This window comes from Hibiscus syriacus, unplaced genomic scaffold (assembly GCF_006381635.1).
Source record: "Hibiscus syriacus cultivar Baekdansim isolate YM2019G1 unplaced genomic scaffold, ASM638163v2 tig00110988_pilon, whole genome shotgun sequence".
Lineage (NCBI taxonomy): Eukaryota > Viridiplantae > Streptophyta > Magnoliopsida > Malvales > Malvaceae > Hibiscus > Hibiscus syriacus.
The window spans coordinates 1,053,548-1,063,809 of NW_024062942.1; the positions used below are offsets into that span (position 1 = coordinate 1,053,548).

The window sequence follows — 10,262 nt, forward strand, 5'->3', positions numbered from 1 at the left end:
GCGACTTTCCTCTGTTGAGGGCGACGGTTGTTGAAAGGTTAGGGTTTTAGAAACCCTAAATAGCTTCTAATCTAGACCATTGATTTGGGTCTAGATCTAACGGCTGGGATTTGGGCGGCTGGAAGCTGAAGAGAATAAAACCCTAGCAGGCTTGGGTGTTGGGCCTGGACCGGTTCAGGTTTGGCTGATGGGTCTGCTGAATGTTGGGCTCCGAGATTGGGCCTTTGTATTTTGAGTTAGGTTTCCAGGCCTGCAAAAGTGTAATATGTAAAATTCAAAACGGGTGTCTAAAAGGATTAATTATGTTTAACACTTATATATTTTATTAATATTTTTATTGAACTGATATCAACCATTCAGATTGTAGTAATTCAATTAATCAGTGTCGATAATAATTGAAAAACGAGATTATATGAAAGTCGGTTATTAACTTCCTATATAAAAGCATATTTTTTCTCCCTAACGCCACAATATAACAAATTTTAGAAACCACTCAACAAAAGGAAAAAGGAACCCTCTAGTGTTCCATCTAGCGAGCACGGCAATGGATTTCACCTCCGTCGTCGCAAAGAAGGACGCCGGCAATGGCACAGCGCTTCTCTTAGGGCGTTACCAGGTCGGGAAACTCCTCGGGCATGGTACTTTCGCCAAAGTTTACTACGCGCTAAATGTCAAAACCGATGAGAGTGTGGCCATTAAAGTGTTGGACAAGGAGAAAATCCTCAAAGGAGGCTTAATCGCTCACATTAAGCGCGAAATTTTCATCCTCCGCCGTGTACTCCACCCCAACATCGTACAACTCTTCGAAGTTATGGCCACTAAGACTAAGATCTACTTCGTAATGGAATACGTCCACGGTGGTCAGCTCTTCCACAAAGTCGCCAAAGGGCGATTAAAAGAAGATGTCGCCAGGAAATACTTCCAGCAATTAATCTCAGCTGTTGATTTCTGTCATGCCCGCGGCGTTTACCACCGCGACTTGAAGCCTGAGAATCTACTCCTCGACGAAAACGGGAATTTGAAAGTCTCTGATTTCGGGTTGAGCGCGGTTTCGGATCAGATCCGGCAAGACGGTTTGTTCCATACGTTTTGCGGGACCCCTGCTTACGTAGCGCCGGAAGTTTTGGGGAGGAAAGGATACGATGCCGCGAAAGTAGATATATGGTCTTGCGGGGTAGTTTTGTTTGTTTTAATGGCGGGGTATTTACCGTTTCACGACCGTAGCATTATGGCCATGTATAAGAAGATTTACAAGGGAGAGTTTAGGTGTCCCAAATGGTTTTCACCTGATTTAATTCGCCTGCTTACAAAAGTTCTCGATACGAACCCGGAAACGAGAATGACAATCTCAGAAATCATGGAGAACCGTTGGTTTAAAAAGGGTTTTAAGCATGTTAAATTTTACATCGAAGACAATAAATTTTGCAGTATTAAGGACGACGACGACGACGAACTAGGATCATGCTCCTCGGACCATTCAACTTACTCGGAACCAGACGCTGAGCTTGAAACTAGGAAGAAAGTGACTTCATTACCGAGGCCAGCTAGTTTAAACGCGTTTGATATTATTTCGTTTTCGCCGGGGTTTAACTTATCTGGGTTATTTGAGGAAGGAGAGGAAGGGTCAAGATTTGTGTCAGGTGCACCAGTTTCGAGAATTATATCAAAACTGGAAGAGATAGCGAAGCTGGTTAGTTTTACAGTGAGGAAAAAGGATTATAGAGTGAACCTGGAGAGTTGTAGAGAAGGAGCGAAAGGGCCATTAGCCATTGCCGCCGAGATATTCGAGTTGACGCCTTCATTGCTTGTTGTGGAAGTGAAGAAGAAAGCAGGGGACCGAGGGGAGTATGAGGAGTTTTGCAACAAGGAACTGAAACCTGGGTTAGAGAATTTGACGCTGGGACAATCACCGGAACATGCACCCGCACCTGCTGATGCCGATAATTCATATGCCATGTCAGATACGGAATAGAATTGAAAAAGACGGTGACATGAAGGCAAAGCTTTTTCCTCTTTCTAACAATTCTTTTTGTTTTCCCATTCTTTTATCTTAGGTTCTTGTATCATTAAAAAAAGGTATCTTTTGAGCAGCTTGAGATGATGTATGATCTATTCTTGTCTTGACAAGGGAAGATTAGATCGCAGAGAATTCAATACAAAGTTCTATTATCCCGGCAATTGTATTTCTGGCTTGTATACTATCATCAACTTAATTAATGATACACTTCATTTATATTATCTCTCTTTTGTAATTTTGACCAGCTAGTGTGACACAAGTTCATTGCTTAGCATTAAGCATCTAGGTTTGGTATATTTTCTTCATTTATATTACAGTTTTTGCCTCGATAGTTTGTGCTTGTTATTGCTAGAATGTTGTATTCCTAGTAGTAGTATGGGTAGGAATGGGTATAAATATCTTGCAACAATTCCATTCAATGTCTCTTTTTTATCCATGCATTTGATGAGATGGGACAGGTAACATAGACAAGGACTGCCCAGAGCACTGAAACCTATCATTTACTTCAAATCATTTAGTTATCTGTCAATTTGAATTGGCCTGTGGATTGCCTTGGTATGGAGCAATTAAACAGTTTACCCTTTGTTGAGGATATTGTTACTTGTTAGGACATTATTGAACGTGATTTCAACCTGGGAACAAATGTTGAAATCAATTTTATGGTTTTTTTTTTTTACTTTTAATGGTTAATGGCCTAAAATACAAAAACAACAATTGGGTTCAAATTTTTTGTTGGGTATATAACAACCAGATATATTACATGGATTTCGAGAAAAAGGCCTTCCATGTGCTTATATTCAGTTAAAAAAAACATTGGCCTGTGTTGATAGCACTTGCAGGCTTCAGTAAGGCATGAGTTCATGGTGTTGGAGTTTTTGTTTTGGTTCAAATTTTGGCTGACAAAGCCAGAAGATTTCAACGGAAATTGGAATTATAATAAATACTACGAGTTTTGCTTTTACTTTGATGGATCAATTAGAATATATACATCCTATAAAATAAACATAAATAAGAAAACAAGAGGAACGAAATGGCATTGTCAGGTATACATAGTTATCTCCTACCATGCCTACTATCAATTGATTTACCCCACTCATGCATGTAAACATGAAGCTTCTTACTCGTCGCGAGAAAATCCATTATCCACGCCCTGCAAAGGAGTTAATATGTCGAGTAGTTCCTTTAGGGTGCTTTAGCCTCAGCTTGTCAGCCTCATTCAGTATATTCGACATGGAAACCTCATGCTCCTTCAGCGCACGGTCTACTTCCCCACTCGATTCACCCACATGGCTATTGGCTGGTCCGCTATGTTCTCCTGCAAGCTGCCAATTGATTCGACAGCTTCTCTTCTTCCCTGATCGTCTTCATGTGCAAATCATTTATCATTCTCAACTACGTAGACGTAATCTGGCCAAGGCTTCCCCTAGCCAAGCCTTGAATGATCTCACCGTGCTGGAACTCCACCTGTGACCCGCAGAATGCATAATGGAAGGCCTACAACCGGCTATCCAGAGCATGGATTTCTGTAAGTTAGTGTTCCATGAGGGTGAAAACAAGCCTGATATATCCTGGCGAGCCAGTCGGGCTCTCTTGTTGATATACTCTTGGAAGCTGTTGATGGACTTCTCGCTCAGTTGAAAGCACACGTTTTCCATTAAGTTGCCATCAGTTTGGTTCTGGTCAAGGGCCTGGATGAGATCCTTGAGTTATTGTTCTTGAATAGCCATCCATTCATGGAAACAGCGTTGTAGAAACTGATCATCGCTGGCCATCCCCAAACGCTAACCGAAGCAGCTTTCCGCTTCGTAGTATTTAGGTGAGGTTTTGGATTGTAAGTATATGCGTAAGCGGTGCACAGTTAACATGTGAAGCCTGATGGATTCAAAGCTACAAAAGAATGAGAAGAGGGGATGGTAGTGTGTGGGTTGTTCCCCTCAAATCCTTTCACATGTCGTAAAAGATTTCCGATTATTTGCATTCCCATTTATTGTTCATTGTATATGGCACTCTGGTTCTTAGGTTGTGTGGTGATGGTTAGGACCTAAACTTGTCCGAAAGACATTCAAGTATTAAAAGATTCCCACAAGAAGCAAAATCGTTGTCATTGCGATAAAACAATTTTATCACCATTAGTCAAATGTGCATATACATACATAAAGGTATAAAATATTAGTGTATCTCACGCCCCACGTGCCCATGTAAATATAATGCACACTCTTAATCTGTTGTAAATGTTTAACCTCTCTTTGCTTCATGTTGGTACTTTTCTTTTCTTTTTTCAAAAGAAGCCAGTACTTCATGTTAGTATGGTTGATTTAAGCAAAACCATGCACATTACTGATTGATGTTATTACAACTTTGGAGCGCACAAATCCTTAAATTAGTAACAAAGAAGAAGAAAAGAGGGAAAAAGAAGCCCACTATCTTATCATGAAACTAATATCAAGTCAAAAGCCTTGGCAAAAGGCATAAAAGGTGAAACACACACACACACACACACTCTGGACTAACTAAAACGTTTAAGAGGTAAAAAGAGAGTAAAAACATAGATTTGTTGGTATGTTAGTAGTATTATAACACAATATAATCACAGAATACATTATATCTATTACAGTCGTGTATACATGGAATCCCTGTTGTCGAGTATAAAATACACATTTATTGCAATGTAGTGGTGGCAATAATGAATGGATTGAAGGACTGGAGAAGTATGATGCGTCTGTATATGAAAGCAAAGACACAAAAAGTGGAAACCAAGTACAAGAAATAAGGGCTACTTTTTGGAGGTGGGGTGGGGGGAGGACGATAAAGCTAATTCTTTCCGACTCGAGGCAAAATCAGAGAGAGACAGAGAGACTTGACTTACAACACAGAGAAGAGAAGTGAAAGAGAGACTAGGTTGCCTCCAGTGATAAAATCTCTAGTTCAGCCCACCACAAGGGGGAAAGTCTTGGTGTAGCTTGCTCAGGGGCGATGTTAATGGCTTGCCTCAATTTGGAAGTGACATCCTTCATTGTTGGCCTTTGCCTGGGATCCATTAGGATGCACTCGCGTACAACATCACATATTACCTCAAGCTCCTCATACTTGAAAGAATTAAGGATTGGATCGATCATCTTGCTGATGCTCCCTTTGTCTTTCAAATATTCATCAGCCTGCCATGTTCGTGATTATAAAGTTAACCGAAGGCATAAAACTATTGTGAACCAAGTCACTACTTATTAGGTGTCATCCTAAGCATACCCATTTCTCGATAGGTCCCTGCTCATCCGAGTGAGCAAGCTTTCCGGAAATGATTTCAAGTAACAATACTCCAAAGCTGTAGACATTCAATTCCTGATCAACAACAGGTGGCAACTCTGAATGCTCTGATTTACCATCACCCGACGATTTTAACTTGGCTATACCTTCTAAACTAGCAATTTCTCCAACCTGCAAAAGTAAAAAAAAGAAGAAGGGAAAAATAGAATTGAGCATTTTATGATGATAAGAACTTAATAAAAGCAATTTGGACTGAAATTGATGTACCTTTGCGGCATAATCATCTGTCAGAAAGACAGTCTTTGAACTTAAGTTTGAATGAGGCAAGGGAGGATTGAGATCATCATGCATATACTGGAGGCAATAGGCTACACCCATGATGATCCTCACCCTTGCAGTCCAATCAAGGTGCTCCATTTCTTTGACTAAAAACAAAAACAAATATTTAAGCTCTCAAAGAATCAAGATTGAGTAAAATATTCACAAGGAAACGTGCATGTAAGTGACGGTATTACCGTGCAGATGCTCAAAAAGGGTTCCGTTTGGAGCATATTCAAAAACCATCATCCTGCAGAATGGTTCATTCTCCTCACAGAAGCCGATAAGGTTGACAAAGTTCTTATGGTTAACTCTTGACAGGGAATCGATCTATGGTGAGTTCCAATATTACACTCGATTAAAATGTTTGGATAAAAGAAATTATCAGAAGATTTAAAAGTATTAAATTGATTTTTGTTACGGCAAAAAAATAGTCCACTTTTATGTTTTGAGACTCTAGAAACAACAAACCTTTCTCCGATAGGCTATTTCCGAGTTATTTGACCACTCCTTTAAAGATAAAACACCAATTGATGCAACAGCAATCTCAACACCGCTGGAAAGAGTCCCTTTATACACAGTACAACCACCAATCAAGTCAATTATATTGCTAAAATCCTCGCAAGCTTTTTCAAGTTCCGATCGGTTTAGCTTAGGCACCCCTGCATTTCAAATAAACAAAAAAATCAGGACCGTATGCATAAAACATAAATAATACAAGTACCAAGCTAATAAATTCAGGGTGGTCTGGATATTATCACGGTCACGGATCAAGGAATATCAACTGGCTGCCATATGTTCCATAGAAAATGAAGAAATCATCTACAGATTCAGAAAGTAAATTAACAGGGCTATCACATATGACGGAGATGAACACGTATATTTCTGTAAATTGATGGAATATTTTTAGGAACTTTTGGTCTAATCACGGTTTTTCCTATCATGAACAAGCCCATGTTTATGTAAATAAAAAACCTGACTGTTTAAACCATATAATTTCCTAGGATATATTTGAATTATCTTGTCAACAGTGTCACAGTCAAGATTCAAGATGTCATTTGACCATCTACAAAATTTAACCAGGCTCAGAAATCAATAGTTCAACTAGACAAATCAAACAAAATATTTTACAATTACCTGTAACAAAAGCTTTCTGCAGTTGTCCACTCAGTCCAGTTTTCCAAGGACCTATAGTTTTTTCTGCCTGTTTACGATACATGATAACCACAACCACAACAAAAAGCAAGATGGCCACACACAGAATTGCAATGAGATATTTCCGCAAATTTCCAGAACCTGATTGAGCAGGTGGCTCTGCTTCAGAGGATTCGGATGACATGTCAACAGGCTCTGAATTAGTAGACCCTGGAGGAGCAGAATCAACTTGTGGTGCCTGTTCACGATTCTTTTTTTTCGGCACAGCAGAGAAAGTCCCACTACTTCTGGTAGTTGGGACGGAAAAGATCTGTTCAGTGGAAGGCACGGCAGGAGGAGGTACAGCCGGTAGGTTCTTTGACTGCTCAACCAGCTTACGACGTTCAAAAGGGACAAGATTCCTTTGGCCATCATGGTCCATTTCTTGCATAGATGAACCTAATTAAGAAAAAAGTGTCAATGTTTCCCAGAAGCCATACTTTTTTGTCTAATAGATGTGTTTCCTCTACTCACTAGGTACATCACTGCAGCAATGGTCTTGATTCTCAGCCAAAGATTCCTTTTGCAACTTGAACCTTGTAAGAAGGTAAATCATGTGAGAGACCAAAATGATTTAAAAACTAAAATAATACAAGCAACAATAAAAAAGAAACGTTGGTAACATGGTATATGAAAAGTTCATATCATGATAATGGCAAGGAATAGAGGAAACCAGGAAACTATAGAGTTTCGTCCAAAAAGAAAAAGAAAAGTATAGAGGAATAACTCTTAATAACTTCAGTTAATCAGTTAAAAATAAGCTACTCCAGAAAATGAACTATATTAATCTACCAAATGTGCTTTGACAGTAGACTGAGACTTATCATTGCGAAACTGATTTCTAGCATGAAATTCAGATTTTCTTTCTTCCAGACTCCAAATTTCCGAAAATAGAACAAGGCAAAACGATGAGCAACTTCATAATTCCAAATTGATACAACCACTAGAAATAACAGTTTATCGGGGAATACAAGCCAAAGATGTACAATACCAAATTAATTGAATAGATTCAGTATCATTCAGAAGGCTAAAAGTCAAACTAAGTAATTTGAACTCAGAAGCACTCATTCGGTCGGAGGTTTTTTCTTCTCTGTGATTCAAGCAGCATTCATTTTAAAGGAAACTGAAATCTATCATTACTTTCACGTAAACCTGTTGCAAATTGACCTTATAAAACTTGGCATTTAAAAGTCAAACTAAGTAATTTGAACTCAGAAGCACTCATTCGGTCAGAGGTTTTTCTTCTCTGTGATTCAAGCAGCATTCATTTTAAAGGAAACTGAAATCTATCATTACTTTCGCGTAAACCTGTTGCAAATTGACCTTATAAAACTTGGCATTTAAAGATATTTTATGCCAATGAATGAGAATCAGTCTGCTTAATGAAACGAATAATATATTCTAATTTTCCCATAGCCCAGGCTATTTTCAAGTTTATGCGACATTCATATGGTCAACCAAATGGCAAAAGGGTAAGAGTTCTGATGGTTTTGTAGCATGCATGCTTGTGCTGTGGACGTAGAATAAGGGAAGGGAATCGACCAACAATGAGCATGAAAAATCCACAGCAATGTGTATGGGCTCTTACCGAAGTCCAAGCTTCCTACTTACACAACCAATTCCAGTAGTCAACATTGGCATAAGATTTTCATCTAACTGCAGTTCGGAGAGCAAATTTAGTTTCCAGAGTTCTGAAGGAAGACAACTGTCAAATTTGTTGTCACCAAGTAACCTGGGGTGGAAGACAATTCAATTGAAAATGACATAGAATAAAGTTGCATGGTATAAGCTTGTTAAAATGAACTTACAAGTGTTTTAGAGACAGCATGTTGAGTATCTCGGGTGGAATCATTCCACACAAGTTGTTTTTCCTCAAATCTAATAGCTCCAGCTTTGTAAGCTCACCAAACTCCTTTGGAATGGCGCCCGAGAAATGGTTTTTATAGAGCACACTGTTAACATAAACAGCGAGAAAATGCCCAGAAAGTTCGAATACGTTAAAGCTAGAACTAAGATAATGATCAAATATATGGAAGCAAGATTGTGTGACAATTACAGTGATCTTAAGTCGCTTAATTTCCCCAGCTCAGGTGCCAACGTTCCTTCTAAAGAAAGGGCGCCTAAATCCCTAAAGGCAAACAATAACGACGTTAGAAGATTCATCTATTCACAGTTTACACCATAAAGAACTTCAAAACTAAAAAATCTTTCCTTGTCCCAAACAAAATGAAATCCATTAGTCAGTATACATAGGAGAAAAAACATTACATAAAGGACTTACAACATTTGCACTTTACTGTCAACACAATGAACCCCCAACCACATGCATGGTGTGCTATCATTGGAATTCCAATTCAATAAAGCACCATAAGGATCACAGCCAATTCTCGCTCGAAATTTTAATAAAGCCGAACCTGCATTTCGAAATCCATTAAAATGTGTGGGGTGGGGGACCAGCATTGTCAAAAACAATGAAAAAAGACACCAGAAGAAGGAATTACCATCAGAGTTAATGGCCAAAGATTCTTCAATGACGAAACTTGGAATCAATAAGAAGAATTTGAACAAATGGAATCTAATAGGGTTCCATCTACCCCCCATTACTTGACAAGCCAAATTCTGCAGTGGCAGAGGTAGAGGTTATGCAGAATCGCCAGGTTTTCCTTATACAAAAACACAACTCTTCCAAATTCACTCTACAAATGAAAACATCATCACCAACACCGAAATGTTAAAAGAATGCATAAGTGCAAAATATATCACATGGAAACGTAAATCCACCACCTTTGATCAAATCAGGGTCTCCCATATTCTTCTGTTTTTTACTTGATCTTACGACACCCGTTAGCCTGAAGCTGGAGGAAAAAGAAAGACAAAAACTCCCAAAAAGAAAATGTCAGCAACGGAATGACCTAGAGAACAAGCAATCCAAGAAGAAAAAAAGAGCAACAGGGTATCGAATACAAAAGGAAGACTTGAATTTACCATAAAGGGTGTACAAAATCAGAAAAACTCTTTGTCCCCCTTCTTTGATGCTATAATTGCAAATGGTAATGTTGGGATTTTGGCAAAACAAATAAAAAAATAGAGAAGGGGTAGATTCTTCGATAGGAAGACGAGGTTTCTGAAATCTGATAAAAGATTAAAAAAGGCAGCAAAGAGAAAACAAATGTAAAAAAGATTTGGAATTTGAAACAACAAAAAAAAATTAAGAAAAACCCATATTTTTTTCTTTTACTGCCTTTTTTATGTAATGATTCTCAGCAATCTCAGAGCAGTAATTCCACCTCATCGACCAGCCCCATTGGTCTCTCTCTCTCTCTCAAGGTTTTTTTTTTAATTTTTTGTTGCAAAATTTTCCAAGAGATTTTCTTCTTCTTTCTCTCTCCTAAACTCCTTTCTGTTTTTTCCTTTCTATGCTGTATCGTGGAGCCCCCACCAGCCACCCCGACAAACTGTGTTCTGTTTTTTA

General features: G+C 38.7%; 2 protein-coding genes and 1 pseudogene across 2 annotated transcripts; 1 reads left to right on the forward strand and 2 right to left on the reverse strand.

Moving 5' to 3' along the window:
• Positions 1-535: 535 nt before the first annotated feature.
• Positions 536-2,031, forward strand: LOC120148934 (CBL-interacting serine/threonine-protein kinase 12-like). Its single transcript, XM_039161896.1, has one exon. The coding sequence runs from the start codon at positions 545-547 to the stop codon at positions 1,970-1,972; it is 1,428 nt and encodes a 475-aa protein (XP_039017827.1). The 5' UTR covers positions 536-544; the 3' UTR covers positions 1,973-2,031.
• A 965-nt stretch (positions 2,032-2,996) lies between these two features.
• On the reverse strand, positions 2,997-3,789 carry LOC120149006 (annotated as a pseudogene).
• An 809-nt stretch (positions 3,790-4,598) lies between these two features.
• On the reverse strand, positions 4,599-9,663 carry LOC120149054 (protein MALE DISCOVERER 2-like). The gene is made up of 13 exons (XM_039161971.1): positions 9,575-9,663; positions 9,292-9,486; positions 9,072-9,204; positions 8,847-8,918; positions 8,599-8,742; positions 8,379-8,522; positions 7,265-7,326; positions 6,734-7,189; positions 6,068-6,258; positions 5,794-5,926; positions 5,546-5,703; positions 5,261-5,449; positions 4,599-5,172 (listed from the first exon to the last, which is right to left on the reverse strand). Exons 2-13 carry the CDS (start codon positions 9,389-9,391, stop codon positions 4,912-4,914), a joined length of 2,043 nt encoding a protein of 680 aa, XP_039017902.1. The 5' UTR covers positions 9,392-9,486; positions 9,575-9,663; the 3' UTR covers positions 4,599-4,911.
• Between the last annotated feature and the right edge of the window lie 599 nt (positions 9,664-10,262).

Coding starts and splice junctions, on each gene's coding strand:
- LOC120148934 (XM_039161896.1), top strand. CDS start 545: ATGGATTTCACCTCCGTCGTCGCAAAGAAGGACGCCGGCAATGGCACA.
- LOC120149054 (XM_039161971.1), bottom strand. CDS start 9,391: ATGGGGGGTAGATGGAACCCTATTAGATTCCATTTGTTCAAATTCTTC. Junction 7,190..7,264: donor TTGCTGCAGTGATGTACCTA/GTGAGTAGAGGA, acceptor TTTCTTAATTAG/GTTCATCTATGCAAGAAATG. Junction 5,450..5,545: donor CAGATGATTATGCCGCAAAG/GTACATCAATTT, acceptor TTACTTTTGCAG/GTTGGAGAAATTGCTAGTTT.